Here is an 18,267-nt window from a genome sequence, read left to right on the forward strand (position 1 = left end):
TTGTCATAAAAATCAATATAAATCTTAAAAATCCACTCTCATATTTCATTTCATTAAAAATATAAAGCTAAATGCCCAACGTCACCTGAGGGTGACGCCCTTCCTGTCTCAAAACTAAAGTAAAAATTCATTAAAAAACATTATTAACCTCGTAATAGTGACGTTTTTACTGAAATTTAATATTAATCTTGGTACATACTAAAACCACTGAGCATGGGAACTGAGTGGATGATTTAAGAGCTTATTTAGATTAATAGAACTAGCTTATTTCAGATAATTTAAAATGGAAACTACTTTTTCAAACTGTGGTGTCACCTTGACCAACATCAAAGGTAAGCTAAGGAAATGGAAATAAATCAGGAAAGGTAAAATATTTAAGAAATCAACATTTAGAGCAGTTAACAGTTAAGTTTTATTTCTCCGAAAAAATACAAATGGAATAGGTGGAGAGAAAAATATACTATCTTTAGTAATTGTCACTCTCTGACTAAAACTATAACTCTATGAACTAAAAACTAAACATAATACAAAGGCATAAAATGCCAAAAATTGCCACATGTTAATGAAAAAGTTCTATTGTAAAAAACAAAATATCACAAATGAAATCAGTCAAATTGAAGCAATATGCAATTAGGAGATCAGTAATGAGCAACTCATGAACAATGGAGCAGTTTTAAAAATGTATCAACACCAACACTGGAGGTAATAACATTAAAATATCAATAATGGACAATTAAATAAAAAGCCAAACATGTTCGCGAAATTGGAATGCAACAAACACTACAAAATATATTACCTACAACGACAAAAAACCTCCAAAATTACAATGCCGTGAAATTACACAAAAATGTTAGTTCAAAAAAGTCAAATTGAATTTCATTTAAAATAATTAATATCATGTGAAATTATTTTCAATTTTTGTCTCCATTGCTTTACAAGACATCGGCTAAAAATAGATGCTTAAGATAGGCAATATTTGCCTTATATTCAGGTATTAATATCAAAAAACTACAAAATACAATACACAATACTGATTTATAATATCGATATGAAAAGTTCCTGTCCGGTAACTTCCACTTAATGGTTTAGTACAAATGACAGAAGATACATCAACTGTATACTACAATACAAAAACAAACAAAAACTACATTGAAATAAGAAATATCATAAGTGGAACTGTAGTAACTGGAAGTAGGCAATTAAAGAGATGAAATGAGAATAAGGCTATTGCACTTGAAGGAATAGAAGTCTACCTTAGTGTTGAATAGCAATGTAGGATATTATTTTTGAGTGAATTTCCAAATTTCCATAACAAATAACCTGAGCAAATTGCATCAGCAAATGCAACGAATTTTAGAAAGGAAAAGGAGGTTCCAAAAAAAACGGAGAACCGTTTCCTGCATCGAAATAATGGCTAAAAAAGATGAAAACAATAAGGGCAAAATAAATTTCCTCACTATTTTACATTCTCTCAAAAGGCCAATATGTTGACATAAATTTTGGCCTTATGTATAGCAATTTTCACAAGAATGTGTTTTCTCATTGCTTACATAGTGGTAAAAATTAGGAGCATGCAAATAAGCGCTAGATATTATTGTTTGAATGCACGGGGAAACATATTAGGCTTCCAGAAATAGAGCAGGATTAGATCCATGCAGAATTAAAGACCCATGTCAAATAAAAAAAAAGGTTTTCGACATCAACCAGTTCTTTCAACCATTACAGAAAGTCCTATATGAAAAAGGTATTATTTATAATCTTATAAAATATGGATGAAATCACAAATTGCAGAGAAAACTTTATGGGCTGTGAAGTAACCTCAAAGCCAGACAAAAAGAAAATGGTAATGTGGCATATGAAACGCCGTGTTTCAGGAATGTCAGAGAAGAAAACAGATGGTTATGGTGGCCAGGGGTAAAAAATGAAATGGAAGCAAAACCATAAACAAGAATTCAAATCAACCTCATAGAAAGAAGATTAGCTTACTGAAGAAAATAGGGAAAAAAGAGTAAGGCTGCAAGGTTGACTTACTTGAGTTGAAACCAGTAGAAAACCTCAAAGAATCTTAAAAAAATAATATCCTACATTCTCTACGTCAATAAACATCACCAGAGTGTAAAGAAAATTGTAAATATTAACTCTAATGTAAATAGTATACTCTACCGTTAGCAACTATAAACAAAAAGTGTGAAAAAGGAACATATAATTTTGCGAATTTATTGAAAACATGACTAGTTGGAAAATAAATGAAAACCTGAGTAAATCTAACACATCTGGGTGCAGTTCAAATCACAAAACAATCTAAAAGAAAATGAATTTTTTTAAGAAAATCAAGCGTAGAAAAATGCATTGAAACATTTAGAAGAGGAATATAGAGATCAACATTTCATTAAGATGAGTACAATTAGATATTTAAAAACTCTTGGGAATGTGTAACCTCAGCAAAATATAATGGAAGCAAAACCATTTAAAAAAATGAATTCAATACTAGAGATAATGAAAAAATGTTCTCTTTTCAGGAGATGGATTTAACACAGGTAAAAACATTAATACTAATTGGAAATTGTTTAAAAGATAGGTAATTTGGTATGACATAAAGGTTAATCACTACATACATGTTTTTAATAGCATTGCTTGATGCTCATATTTCCAAATTATTAAAATGTAATTCAAACAAGCAAAAGCAGATTTATGTGATTCCAAATTGCCTCTTCCCAATTCAGGGGGTTTACATCAGTGAAAGTTAGTCGTAATTGAACAACAACTGAAAATATCATTACTACTACTCTATCTATTCTAAACAACCATGAATAAACCAGAGAGAAAACAAAGAAGATAACGGATGAGAAGGAGAAAATTTAATGAAGGCATAAACTATTCACCTAATTTGAACCATTTTTCTCCACTCGGCATAAGCATTTTCTTTTATTAATGTCTATTGACAAAATTAGGAAAAATAAATGTTAAGTTTCCGCCGGTAGAAACGTTAGTGCTGTTTGTAAATTAATGGAAAACTTGGGAATGTTCGAGAACAATTGTGAATCGTATTGACCAAAAAACATTACGATATGAAGCCATTGAATAGCAATCAAAGCCAGCGGAAACAGATTGGGTGGATTTAAATTACGTCGTCCAATTCAGGAGAACATTTTCACCGATAGGAATGTTAATTGTAAACGAAAGTTAGCCGAAAATTGGGGAATGTAGTATGATAGGATTGGAAGGATAGAAGAAGAAACTCAGATAATATAAAACCTCTGACTACACCTATTCAAAACTAACTTTTTTCTTCAGCAAACATCATAAGAATCATTTTAACCAATACCGATTGACAAAATTTAGGCGAAATAGAAGTATTTGATTCCGTTCAATACGGTAGCTGGTGTCAGGATCAGTTGCTGGACGTTGTGATGCGCGTAGTACTCTTCCTGAGCCGCCTGATAGTGCGCGTCTTCCATGTGTCCCGGGGCCCCATCAGGCACCCCATCACGGGGGCTGCAAGGAATCGGCTGCCAGTGGTAGCGGTAATCTTGGGACCCGGTTTGCCCCCCGGCGGGATACATGCGGGCGCGGGGTGGGGTGTGGCTGCGTTGGTACACGTAGCCACACATCTCGAGGCCATCGGACAAGGAGTAGACGGGCAGGAAGTAGCGCCCGCCGGGCAAGTAGAAGAAGATGGTGACCTCGGGGCAGGGGTACTGGCACTGGGGGAGGGGGCTCATGGGCACCACCGGGGTGTACAGCTCCTGGTAAACCCTCGACCTCCCCGTGGAGGAGATCATGTCGGATATCTCCAGGAGTACCGTGGGCTCGTACCATGCTGCAGACTGCGTGGTGAAGAAGGCCTCTGGGTCGAGACAGACGAGACGGGGTGGGCGACCCCCCCCAATTGGCCTCTCGGGGGTGGCGGAGGGGGTGGGGGTCCTCCTCGAGTTCCCGCACGAGTGGGCGCGGTGACCACCGCTACAAGTCGCATGATTGCCTCCCCTGCGACCGCTTGCCCTGGAAACCACAATGCGAGAAAATGATCACCGTCAACTTTGGCCCAACTTTTCACGATTTCCTGGAAACAAACCGATCTAATTCATTAATTTATTTGTTGAATTATTAAAAAACAGCCAAAACGGAATTTACAATGGATAGAATACATAAAATCTGCAGCTTTAACAAATATAAACTATAAAAAGGAAAGAAAAAAAGAAAAAAAGGGATTCAGAAGATGGATTTTCGATGCTGCCTCTTGAATGATCTGATGGACATTTTAAAATTAATAAGTAATAAGAGGTTTAAATTATTGGCATATCATGTACCTTAAATTTAGGCTGTTTCTGAGCCTCTTATTTTAAAGTATTTTACAAACCAGGATTTTTTTTTCAAACAATCGGGCCAAGTTTACAATGAATTGGGGTAACATTTGTCTAAACTAACTTACAAATCTAGCTCTAAACCGTGAGTGGGAGCAAAGATAAGAGCAAGAATCCCGTACAAAATATGTGCATATAAAACTTCCGTGTTTCTTGAGTTTAACCTATAAATTCCGGTAATTCAGGTAAAAATAAGAAAAACAACATTTCTTTTCGGAAAAATCATATAAGATATCAATGAGGTATTCATAACCAGTTAATTTTCAAATTTCCTTCCTAACCTTAATCACAAGAAGAATCGTTTCTATCACCTTTCGACTGATGCAAGTTGATAACTCAATGCAAATGGCAAAATAGAGAAATATGAATCTTTTTACGTCTCTGGACCAAAGTTACCCCAGTTGGCCACGTAAACATACCGTTAAGGTGCGATATAAATGACCAAGTTTCATGTTTGCATATTTAACTGTAAACATATATAAATAATCTGAGGATTTATACACACGTAAATGAGGATGTTCTCAGAATAGTGGGAGAAAAGTGGTCATAGCAGAAGACGAGAAAACTTAGTTGACCACATTTAGAGGCAATGAAAACAATCGCAGAAGGACAGGTGGAAGGGAAGAATTGGCAAGGGACGGCCCCGAATGAGTTGCATAGGACAAAGGGTTATAAAGGATGTACCTAAATGAGAAGAAATACGTCGCTATGAAAAGGTTAGCGGGTAGGAGAGAGGAATGGAGAGCTGCGTCAAACCAATCTTAGGATTGTTGACCAACGATGATGATGGGGCGAAAGAGAGCTATTTATCCATATAAGTCCAATCATCAAACGGAATAATGCTAATGATTTGATGGATACGCCTACCTTTCCTCGGACCTTGGGGCCACGGGCGCAGTTGTCCTCTGGGACTCCGATTTCCTGGGCCTCCCATCAACATTAAAGGTGAAGCGGACCTTGTGAGGGCGGGAGCGCGACGACGACGAATTGGGAGCCATGGCCTTCCCACAGCGTAGTCGACGATCGCAATCAAAACAAGACGCCTTCTTCTTCCCGAAGATGTAGCAAGAAAATCCTGGAAAAAATGAATATTACTATCAACTTACAAGATACACAAGAACGCGTGGCAGCTAAACATTTTAAGTCAATTTTTTCTTTATTTTACTACGTCGTAATTTACTACGTTATTACACCGTAGTTAATCCTTTGTAGCATTTAATCACCATTATAACCATGGTGATTGTATCACTGTTTCTCTCATAATTCAAAACATACCTCTTTGGCCTTTGGCCCCACGTTATGACCCTCGGAGGTCAAAAAATTAACAATACGGATCTGTGATTTGCGTAGCTGATTACCTTTGAATATATGATTCGACACGTTGGTTGTCATAATAGCTCAACGTACGAAAGGAAATCGGAAGGTACGGGTTCGAATCCCAGTCAAGGGGAATGATTTTTTTCTCTGTGGAATTTTCGCAGTATTAAACGTTTTTTTTTATTTCCAACAAGAAAAAACTGCATTTGGCCATCGGTCCGCCACCGGATTCCGCTCCTCAATTTTGATAGCTTGCAACTCTGTCGCTAATAACAATGACGCTCGTATCGCGAGGAATGGTAAAAAAGAGTGTGAAAGTGTTCATGCACCCTAAACGGATTGGAACACGCTGATTGGCGGAGCCGAAAAAAGAAACGCCTTAGGATTCCGATATCAGTTCCGTTGCGTCACCAACTTCTTGAGGCATTGGCGACGAGAAATCAACTGCCTTAACCCTGCCGCAGATAATTTGATGACGTCACCGACTCTTGCGGTGCGGGTCACCGCTTCTCAGTATCGTGCATTATCCTCACGTGGTTCCCTGTGGTTCAGAATTAAATGAGCGTTTCCTTTATAAAAACACCTCTTTTCTCGAAATAAATATAAGTGCAAGTATAAAAACCAATATTTAGGAAGAACTTTCGGGTAGTTGAAAAAAGGTAACTCAAAAATAACACATCAAACATCTTTCTTAGCTGATTAGTTCTTCAAAAAATGTGGCGTCGCAATTTTCGCCCCCGCAAATAACTCATTGGAAACAACCAGGTCCTCAAATCAGTCTCATGGAAATGGAGAGAAGAAGCTACCCGTGCGACGTCATCACCTTACCTATGAAAGGGTTCAAGCTATCAACTTTTCGTAAATATCGCGAAAATCTTAAGGAGTAGGCTAAGGATTTAAAAATGGGAAATATATGAGTCTCTTTATTTTCAAAAATCTATCACGACAAAAAAAATAGCGAACGACCACAATATTGAAAACAAAAAAGGGAGACTCGACTTGGAGAAGTCGGGAAAAATTGCCAAGAGGCAGAAAAATATTCAACACACGTGACTTCATTCTTTGGATAAAATGAGACGATTTGACGTTACGCATTGAATCGATTTGGAAATCTCCACGTGTAAACATGATTAAACGCCGAATTAATTCCCATCACAAATACGAAAATTATCAGCATGAGTCACTTCCTGGGATGGATGGCCTGTAACTGTAAACGTCACTTCACGCGCACACTACATTAGTACTTTATCAAAATGAGTTATTTTTAGGACTATGGAGGTAATAATAATTTTTATTTACTTGAATATGAAAGTAAAGTGTAAAGAGATGAATCACTAACTATTAATGTACGAGGATTGTTCTCAATGAACAATAACAAATTTTAACAGTTTTTAATAGCCAACGCCTAATTAAGCTCTAATTCCTCCATTTGATAAATTCGTATGGATAAAAGCATTCAATGCCCATTGCTATGAAATTATAAATAAGTTTCCAATTACTTGAAAAAAACAAAGAATGAATGGTGCACAGAGAGTCAAGTAAGCACCTCAATAAATGTAATCTATTGCCATTGCATCAGTTCAAAACATTTCATGTACCTACGTAAAAGGTTGACGGATTCCACAAATTTCCCGGAACGAATATATTCAAAATGAGTCGCTTCCGCTGAACTCAAAACAATGGAATGATGATAAGTGAGGTGAAGAAATTGAGCATCTGCTCTTCTTGAAAAGAACCTCAATGAGAACGTGAAATATCAGGCCTATCATTTCTTGGATCTCAAACGACATTTTTTCGCCAAAAATTGCACTTATCTTTCACATAAATAGTGTTTTTTGTAATTCCAAATTGGGTTCAATCACTCCCGCTTGCGTTGCATAGTTTTAGGAATGCAGTGCAAAGGTGCATTGCAAAATCATTCCACTTTTTTTAGTTCAGATGGCAAATCACTGTAAAAGATCACTTGATAAAGAAGCACATGAATTTGAAAAACGGGAATTTTTGGACACCGAAAGATAGCACGATGAAACTGCAATATCACGGAATTAAATCACGAATTAGGCTCTAAAGCGCTACTCGTCAAAATCGAGTGATTCTTCGATGATGATGCACAAAATGGCTGAAAAATGATAGTCAAATACGTAATATGAGTATACCCGGTCTAGCCACGGTGATTACTTTACCTAGTCACACAAATTTTGCGTAAATTTCACAGAGAAAAAAACGAGGCATCCATTCCCTTTGCGAAATTTTTTGGAGTTTGGATATTTCACTCTCAGTCACGATGAACTTGCGCTTCACCAAATAAATTCACGCTACAAACACGAACATAATCAAAATGCATGGCTCAAGTTAACCATAATAGTAAAAAAAAGAATGAATGGTACGCAGATAACCATAGATAAATCAAAATTAATAAACATGAGGCTCGCAATTATAAAATGCGAATGATTTTCAATAAATAGCAATAATAGAATGCTATCTTCTAAATTCGAGGTACGTAATCGAATCGAATCTCTACAGCACAATAATTAATTAACACAATTAATAATTGGGTACAATATTATGAAACACGCGGCACACCAAAAGTATGACAATCAGCAATGATGTAAAAGAAAATCATGGAAATATGATAGCCAAATGTTTCCTCGCGAAGCAGAGCAAGGGGATGCACTCGACCGGAAATCGGGGGATCCGGGTTCGAATCACGGTCAAGGCGAATAATTTTTGCTGTGGAATTTTCGTACAAGTAATATACACCTCCTAACGGAATTAAATCACATAGCATAGTAAGGAAGAAAGCTCAAATACCTTAAAATTAATATGCAAAGTTAAAAATATTGAATTATTTCACAAAATACTCCAAGGCATAAAGGCAAGCTCTGAATGAAGATAATTCTATTTATAATGCTCAATTTATAGAAGTTTCAATCAATATTATCGATAAGTATTAAATTATTTCGGAATAGTTCACGTGCAAAAAAGTTTGCCTAAATTAATCATCGATTTCACTTCCAGAGCACGGAAATATTTCACACGTGTCACAACACTAGTTAGATGATTAGAAATAAAAAATGGAAATCTGAAGAGAATTGGAATGATTTGGAATATTCATAGTAATATGAACTAATATTCACAGAATAAAATCACACATTGAGCATGAACATATGAAACACGAGATACTTCCTACTCTTTGGAAATTTCCGGCGATAGCAAATGGGAAACAAGTGACAAGCAAACATCTCCTGTCGTGAAAGAGTTATCACAGAGTTATCGGAATAGAATTAGCAAAACACAATTTGAACTGCAAATCAAAATAAATAAAGGAATATGAGGCTCACAATTGTAAAATGCGAATGGTTTTCAATAAATAGTGATAATAGAGTGCTATCTTCTAAATTCGAGGTACATAATCGAATCGAATCACCACAAAGGCACGAACATTTTCAGCACGTGTCCCTTAACTAACTTGAAAATAAGGCACATTGCACGGAAAACTGAAGAAACTTAGGATATTTCACGATCAGATACGATGAAATTGTAGTCCACCAAATAAATTCACACTGCAAACACGAACATAATCAAAACGACATTTTGAATTATTCAAGTCAACCAAAATGGATTTCCATAACACAGAAGTCAATCAATAAGTAGGCAAGATACAATTATTAAACACGTGACACGCCAAAAGCATGACAATCCGCAAAACTTACGAAGAAGATCGAATCACTACAACGATAAGACTAATGATAAGAAAACGCCTCCACACGATGCAGAGCGGTGGGATGTAACAAAGTAAAAGGAAAAAGGAGCTCACTTGAAGTTGAGAAAGCAAAATATTTAAATAAATAGCTAACCTAGAGAGCAGATGAGACTGGCTGGGCTCACAGATGATCTTGACCGATGCAACGGGTTCACTGCTGTTCAACGAGGGAGAGACCACAAGGAATCACTAGGAGATGTTTCTCCGACGAATTCTTCTGCGGGACTGGACTCCACCGACGTTTAGTGCGTACGTATTTAGCATGAGCCACCCCTAAACCACACCAAGGCAGAAGGGGGGTTAGGGGGGGTATTGCTTAGCAACGGTGTTATCAGCGGCGGCGACGAATGTTATTACTCTACAGTTCGAAATGCTGGTGAGTCACTCTCTACGAATACCCCCTCAAAGGAAAGGGTTCGAAGTGAAGGAAGTCCATTAAAAATAAAAAACATAAACCTGCATGCGCCTGCTGGAAACATCATTCGCCATTCTAAACAATCGCCGTTATCTCTTTTGACGGATGCAGCAAACCATTTCGTCTTCTCCTCAGTCACTTTTGAATGCCATTCCGAGAACTTCGCTCGAGTGTAGGTATTGAAAATGTTTAGTTTCATCCCACGTCGGCTAGATAATTTAGTTTGTTTTGACTTTCTGGGAATGCAAGACACGCATTTATAACGCCCTAGTTAATTCAAAAGTAAGCTGTTAAGTCTGGAAAACAACTGAGACTGGTCATTTTAAATAGTCGAAGTACGGTTGCCAGACTCGAATTTGGTACTTAATGAAGGTAGCGTGAATGAGAAATATCGAGTTATTTAAACAAAGAGTTGTTGAAATGAGAATGAACCTAACCAGCAAAATTAAGGTAAGAAACTTGCTAGGTTTTTCAGGATCACGCTTGAAAATTCTTTTTTATAGCACAATAATGGAGTTATAATAGGCTTCAACCCAACAGAACACACCGCAGCTTAGTTTTGGCCTAACTAGATCGTTTTAAATTAATTTCAGATAGATATGAGAGGAATTTGTTCTAAAGGAAATGAAATTTAAATATGGTTCGTCGCATGCTCGTACCCACTTTCAAAACTTAAGTAGATAATTATAGACCAGTAAGCCTTAAGTCCGCACTGTGCAAATTAATTAAAAAGTTAGTTATTTGTGCAAATTATGGGATTAAAAAAACTTTCTATCCACATATAAACATGGCTTCAGAGGAGGCTTTTCTTGAGAGACCCAGTTACTGGGGTCATCGCAATTGTTGCGGAAGTCGTGACCCAAGGTACGAATGTAGTAAGAATGATACGGCGATAATTGCCATCAAAAAGCTTTTGATACGGTACCACAAACTGAATTGATAGAGAATGTAAATAGACTACAAATAGATGCTAGGATTAAATTATGGGTCGTAACATCGGGCATCCCTTTAGGAAGCATTTCGGATCCTCTATTATTTCTAATGATATGACATTCGAGGGAATTTACTCCAACATACGCCTTTTTGCAGACTATTGCGTAATCTACCGAAGTATCAAAAACAGTTATGACTGATGTACCCTTAAAAATGACCTCCATAAATTATCCAGATGGATAACGGCCAATAGAATGGATGTTAATACGAGAAAATAAAAAATAATAACTTTCACGAGAAGGAGAAACGAAGATATTCGGTAGTGCATCTTGCATGTGGAGATTATACGTGAACGATTACTAATAACATGAGCGATTATTAATAAATTGAACGATTTTAAGCGTGTGAGGGATAATTTTACCCCAAAACTAGATTGGGCGGTGGAAAACAAATATTGATCAAGTTGTACAAAAATTCTACAGGGTAAAAAAAAAACATTCGCTGGGACCGGGATTCGAACCCGGATTTCCCAGATTCCGGTCGAGTGCTTTATCCAGGTAAACCACTCGTATCCAAGCGTCTTTCCCCTCCGTTGACATTCATTAGGTTTCGAATTCCGCGCAATTTATGCGGGTTGCGGGTGAATCCGTGAAGTTTTCACCGTGGCTAGTCCCGGTGTATTACTTTAAATTATCAGGTGGTGGGGAAATCTTATAAAACGCTTCATGGAGCCATGAGCATGGAATATTAAAGCGTGCACTCTTCAAATCATACAATTCTCATTCACGAAACCATCTTAGAGTATTTATTCTCAGGAGAATATGCACCCATTCAAAAATTTTGATAAAACTCTGAGACCCTAAAGGTCAAACCCTTCCTGGACTCGGACTATCTGCTTTGTGAAAACATTTTTAAGGCATACTTTTGAGGACAGCTTCACTTACTCAATGATTTAACCAAGCACTGCACTAAAGCCTGAATAATCACGATCATTGTTTCAGCCCTTTTATCCAGCGATCGCAAAATTATCATTTCACGCGAACATTTTTTGCGATGGCTCCATAGATGGCAATCTCATCCCTTTTTCGGAGAGTCCCTTTTCCAATCGCTGAAACTGTCGTCTTTCAGCCAATCAGAACGCTCGTGTGCCTACAGCGATTGTAACGCCACGCTTGGCTTTTAATAGAATCACGGTTGTAAACACGGAAAGTGAGGGAGAAAGCGATGGACAAAGGGACATGACATTATGACATTATGGGGGAATGACATTATGCGATTCAGAAAAAGACCGGTCGAGTGTACCGATATGGGAAATGTGTGTCGAAATCGATTTTTTAAGCCATCGATACTTGATCGAAAAGAAAAGCTCGACTTTGCCAGAAAAATCGAAATTTGAACAAAAAAATCAATTATTCGAAAAGATTCGATGGTTCTTTAAAAAAAACTGTTTGTAGAAAAACATGGTAATTATTCATTCCAATTGCACTCAAAATCCACATTTGAGAAAAATTTAATGAGAAGATACTCTTCTATTGTAAGGAGTAAACATTTATAAATGAAATCACATTCAAGTTTTGGGATTCGGCCTCACTACAATGTTTGAGGAAGATCAACTGCTTTCGATGCTTTCTTGATGATCGACGGCTTGATTATCCAAAAATTCGAAAAACTGGTAGGGACGATGCGGAAATCAAACTAAATGTAAATAAAAAATCGAGTTAAGATCGAATTAATTAGATAATGACTCGATCTCTATTTCCTAGAGCATTGACTACTTAAACTCGATTTTAGGCGAAATCGATTTTTTCATTATCAGTTGTATAGTCGAGTTATCAGTTGTTTGGTGACTGGAGTTCTATTGCTGGAGATAAGCTGACGCTAATGAACGGAAAAATGAATGATCGTGCAATACGGGTTTAATTTCCACATTTTATAGAGAAAGTAGGAGTGAGTAGAGTAGAGGAACACATTTCTTATTCTCTGCACACGAGCCGCCAATGAAAAAACCTTCTGTAGTGTTCGCCAGTTCTCCTCCTCGGGTGCGACGGAAGGATTGAAAAGGGCCATAATCACGCGGAGAGAATGAGCTGACGGGTAGAAATCCATGCTTGCCCGCGCTTCGAGTCGGAGTTTTATCTCTATCGGACTATCCCTATCGCCGAGGAATTCGCCACGCTAGTTTCACGGCTCCCGAAGACGATTCGTGATCGCCGAGGTGGCTATATTCATTTGAGGAGGAATTAGGGCAGCCCTGAGTCAACACAGTGAGCTGACGAAAGTGGATTTTCAAAACGATGAACGAGGGGCATGAACCACAAAGAAAAGGACCGTGGATTGATTTGCTTAGCCTCGTGGAGCGCATTTTAAAAATGGATACTGAAAATGTTTAAATATCAGCAACGTACGGATAATGGGAAATCAGACAGCACCTAGGGTTTCTTACGAGGTTAGGCCTTAATTTGTTGGCTGTGAACAACTATTAAGTCCGAGTTCCATAAATTCGGGGTCGGTGAATGCACTTAGAATAATAACACAACTGGACTCAATAACGATTACTTCGTAAAAAAGCGATCGATTACGATTACAAATTAATAATTTTAAAAGAAATCAGTAAATTAAAATTACTTCTTGCAAGATTGTCGTCTCTTGAGACAACTCGGCAATTGTCGGCTATTTCAGTGTAACTATGGAGTAATTGAGCCATAGAATATCTAAATTTGCGTTTTCAATTACGTAAAATTGAACAGCTGTAACAACACAGTATATAACTATAACACTGTTTACAATTTAGGGTGTTTCTGGCTAATTTTGGGTCGCTGAATCCGAAAATGACCTCCGTTTTTTTCTATCACTCTCCATTTTTACGCAACCCCTAAATTGGGGAAAACAACCCCTTATCTAAACTTATCGCTTTTCAAGGGACTTTTACTAATGTTATCTACGTCTGATTGAAAAAAACTGACGTTTTAAGGCTATTAGGGTCAAGAGAGAGACAAACTTCACTGGGGTTGAAAAGATTTAGGGGGTGAAACATCACCTTTGAGACAGGCTTCGCTCGGCAAAATTTTCAGATCTGGTCAAAGTTAAAACTTTTACCTTCGGGCTGAAAGTGTTAAAAGCTGAATTCATTAATAACCCACTATGATATTATGAGAAGTTATCTTATAAAAAGCTAAGAATTTTCCTTAGTTTCCTCAAATCAAAAATCATGTATCGATGGCTAAGTTCTAACAACACGTATCTCAAAATTTGGCCGGTTTAACACACGTATCTTAAACAAAGTGTGATAACATTAAAAAATAAAATTAAAGCAAAAAAATCACTCTTTGTTGGTAAGTGCTTCTTTTTCAGTCTCATAAATTTTTGGTTTTTAATTTTAGCGTACATTTAGAAAAAATTAATCGTTTTTTTTGCTCTTTCGAAAAGTTCCTATTTTTGAGATGCGTGTCGTTAGAACTTAGCCATCGATAGCCCTTTTGGAAAATATTCACCTCTTCACATCCAAGAGAGCACCAAAAAGTAGGCATTTATGCAAGGATGCAACATGCAAAAGTGCTATTCTAGGAAAATTGCACGAGAAGAAGCTGTGACAACCTGAAACGATTCTAATATGGCATACGACAAACATCAGTGGCCTCAAATTAACAATGAAACAATTACATATAAATATTAAGGCTTTAAAAATATAGCTACAACTAAACACTAAGGCCCCATGCACACACACCGATTTTGGACAGCCGGTAAAATATTGGCCGTCCACATTCCAATAGTAATATTCCAATGGGAGAGCATTGGAGCTTGCACACACACCGATCACGCGCCGGCACCGGCAAAATGCCGGTTAGCTGCCGGCCATTGCCACTGTGGATCGTCGGCGCCGGCTCAAAAACATAGCAACTTATCGTTTGACCGGCAAAAATTCGGCGTGTGTGCAAGCATCGGCCGATATTTTACCGGCCGTCCAAAATCGGTGTGTGTGCAAGGGGCCTAACATATCGAAGCTTTAAACCTCTGTAACAATGAATGTAACGTCTCCCTAGTTGGGCTGTTTTTTTTAGCTTTTTTTATCTTACTTAAGTTTGCGTCCAACAGAATTTAAAAGTGCTTTTGTGACATCATCTGCAGAACACACCCAGGCTCAAAGTATCCCTATCAAGCCCGGAGATGATTAAAATACAAATAGAAACCTTGTTAAGGTATTTTTATACTATAATCAAACGATCAAGAAAATATAAATAAAGAAATGCTAAACATTATGATACGAATCACGGATTTTGGGAAGGGTCGGTGGAATCACTTATCGCGGGCGCTAATGCTCTCTGTTGAGATCAGATTATTTCTCAAAGTGTCCCCAAAGGAAATTACAATGAAAAATGTAAAAAAACTATGAAAATAAAACTCATTTATTCGATCGTGAAAATGAATACCCGTTGAGATCCATGGAACTGTTTTCAGTGATCAACGTAAAACCTTCCTAGCCATCCTATTTACGCAAGCTTAAGATTTACTCCAAATTTTACCGTGTTTTAAATAGCAAGAATAAACACACAAAGTTAAGCGATAACTCCTGATTTACCTATGATGGTGACTAGCCCATGATAATAAGGGATTTGTCCTCATAGTTCATTTATAGTGTGCTATATAACAGCCATACCAAATGAGCAAGCTTTAATGACAGCGTGAAACGAACAACCCACCCAACTTTTGAGAAACTGAAAAAAAATATGAGGGGCATCTTACGGTAACTGGATCTCCTGGAAAAAATTTAAATAAAGCACATACTCAACGGTTCAGCAAAATATTTCTTCATGAACGGCCAAAGAAAATCAACTCAAGAATCCACCTGAATTTCATTAAAAAAAGTTAAATCCATTGATTTGTGGAAAGCATAATGAATTTATACTTATTCTGCCCAAGAGGTGAAATTTAAAAATGATATATTCAGCCTATTTAAAAACGAGTTCTCCAACAATCAAATGAAAATAACACGTGTATTGAAGGCAAACGCAAACAAGTCGAAGACTTTGAAGAGTATTTAGCGAAAATGCGTTCCGATGACATTGCATTGCACCCACAAATGTTACAAAGCAAAATGAAATAAACCACTGATCTTATTATTTTTTAACTAATGTTATTTTCGAGATTTATTAGCATACTGCAAGACCATTTTTATATGAATAACGTGAGTCGACTTTATGCGTAGCAATTAAGCTCCAACACCTCGAAAACATTTCAGTAAGGAGTTAAGATCTTCACAAATCCTTTCAAATTCACTTTTTCAGTTTAAGGATCACATTCAAATGGGGATTAAATTTTTCGAAGATTTCCTTTTCATTAGCATGGGTAGTACAATAGTTATTTTTTAGAATCTCTTTGAATTGCAGAAAAACGCTCCACATATTGATCGTCATAGCAACTGATGTACAATCATCCTGGCTTGAATTGGAAATTGGCGAATTGGTAAAAATAGAAGAAACTAAACTTTGGAGATGCAAAAACGGTTCTTCTATGCAAAAGATTATCATATGAAATCATTAATTCCTAGCTTTACTACAATTTATTGTGATGAATTAGGTTTTATAATTTATCCCTAGTGAATGAGTCATTAGAGCTGATTAGTTAAGTAGGAAGCCTATTATTATCACGCAGCTATTTATGCAATGCAATATTTTCAAAATGTACCCAGATAAATTTATGCAGAAAATTATTATCCCAAAATTTCGCCATTCCTCATCATTAAAAGAAGCTGTATGGCATTTTCAAGTGACCAAAAGATTGCGAAAATGTGATTACTGACCATATAATGCCAAGTAACCTTCCTACTTGCTTCAATTAATTCCGCAGCACGTTGCGAGAACCATAAATTACGATCCGTGGGCCTGTTGACTAATTTTGTGATTTCGAGGGCGGAAATAACCACGCAGCTGCGAAATCAGTGAAGTAAGAAATAAGGATTCCGCGATTGATTGCAGTTTCCGAGATAAGGACCTTCAAATTCAGCGACGCTCATTGGTCCGACATGCAAACTGATTGCGGTATTCACACTATCACTTAACGAAAGATTTCCGAAAAAACCGCGGTCACGGAAGCCCAGGATCCGTGGTGCAACTCCCGGTGATGTAATTTTTTCCATGGCAATTATCTTTAACCTCATGTCGGCAACATTTTTACACGATAATTTCATTTAAATTTCCTATTTTTTTAAGTATCTACGAAAGGATGGGCGGATAAGTCAGGTTAAGGTAAAAATCGGAAAAATGGACATTTTGGAAAATGTCTATTTCAAACTGGAGTCCAAACTGTAGCTTAGAATAAATAGGGTTGAAGAGACTTCGGCACTCATGTGTCTACGGCTTTCTGAAAAAAAGATCCGGTCAGGAAAGCCCAAGGTCCATGGTGCAACTCCCGGTGGTGTTGTTTTTTCCATGGCCATTAATATCAAGATTTATGTAACTACGAAACTTTGAAACTTAACTCAACGACTCACTATACTAAACTTACAACAAGAATAGCATATAGTGCACTTGACAATGATGAAAGAACTTCAAAACTAGTAGACTGGATAATATAGATTTCATTTGAAAATTCGAACCATTTATTCTTCCAAAACCCTTTCCCTTGAATGTTAATTTTTAATGTTTTTAACAAGTACTGATCAATATACTAAATCTACGAGCACGGTTTATTAGTCAAAATATACATTAATAAACGTGTATTTTTTTAACCACCGAATTAGCTTCAGGAAAAATCATTTTGCGATTTTAAAACTCCCAACATTGCCAATACAAATTCAAAAAATCATGGGAAAACTATAACTAGGGCTTTATTCGAAAGTTCAAATCACATTAGCTCCTTGATTTTTTTTATTCCTTAAATACATTGTGCGAAAAATCCACAGAGAAAAAAGCATTCGCCTTGACCAGGATTCGAATCCGGACCTTCTGATTTCCGTTTCAGTGCTTTAGCCAGTTAAGGCGTCTACTGAGGCGTCATTTCTCTCAGGGTGTATTTGTGGATACAACCAGACTAGGTGCTAGGAGAGGGGTCTGGGTTCGAATCCTAGTTAAGGCGAATGATTCTTTTCTCTGCGGATTTTTCGCAGGATTTGCGCATTGCGGGTGACTCACGTAAAAGTTATCACCGTGGCTAGTCCCGGTATACTTAAAATTCCTCAAAATAAACTAGTCGTTTCAGTTTAGATATGGTGGAACCGCTCCACAGGGGGTGAAATCATCTTTGCGGATCCAATTTAAAAATTTCGTAATGAAGAAGGTGAGAATCGATCATATCACATCATTATCAAGAGTCACTTCGTAAGTAATTTACAATAAGAATAACATAGTGTCACTAGAGAGAACTTCAAAATGCGTCGAGTGCTACTTCAGTGGAATCTTCAAATGATTACATATTTCATTCTTCCAAAAACCTATTCAGGTTTTTTATTATGAATTTTTCATGTTTTTAACCGGTGCTGA

General features: G+C 37.0%; 1 protein-coding gene across 1 annotated transcript; it reads right to left on the reverse strand.

The window, feature by feature from the left end:
* Nucleotides 1-388: 388 nt before the first annotated feature.
* Nucleotides 389-9,685, reverse strand: LOC124160614. The gene is made up of 3 exons (XM_046536511.1): nucleotides 9,539-9,685; nucleotides 5,232-5,439; nucleotides 389-4,002 (listed from the first exon to the last, which is right to left on the reverse strand). Exons 2-3 carry the CDS (start codon nucleotides 5,360-5,362, stop codon nucleotides 3,339-3,341), a joined length of 795 nt encoding a protein of 264 aa, XP_046392467.1. The 5' UTR covers nucleotides 5,363-5,439; nucleotides 9,539-9,685; the 3' UTR covers nucleotides 389-3,338.
* Between the last annotated feature and the right edge of the window lie 8,582 nt (nucleotides 9,686-18,267).

This window comes from Ischnura elegans, chromosome 6 (assembly GCF_921293095.1).
Source record: "Ischnura elegans chromosome 6, ioIscEleg1.1, whole genome shotgun sequence".
NCBI lineage: Eukaryota > Metazoa > Arthropoda > Insecta > Odonata > Coenagrionidae > Ischnura > Ischnura elegans.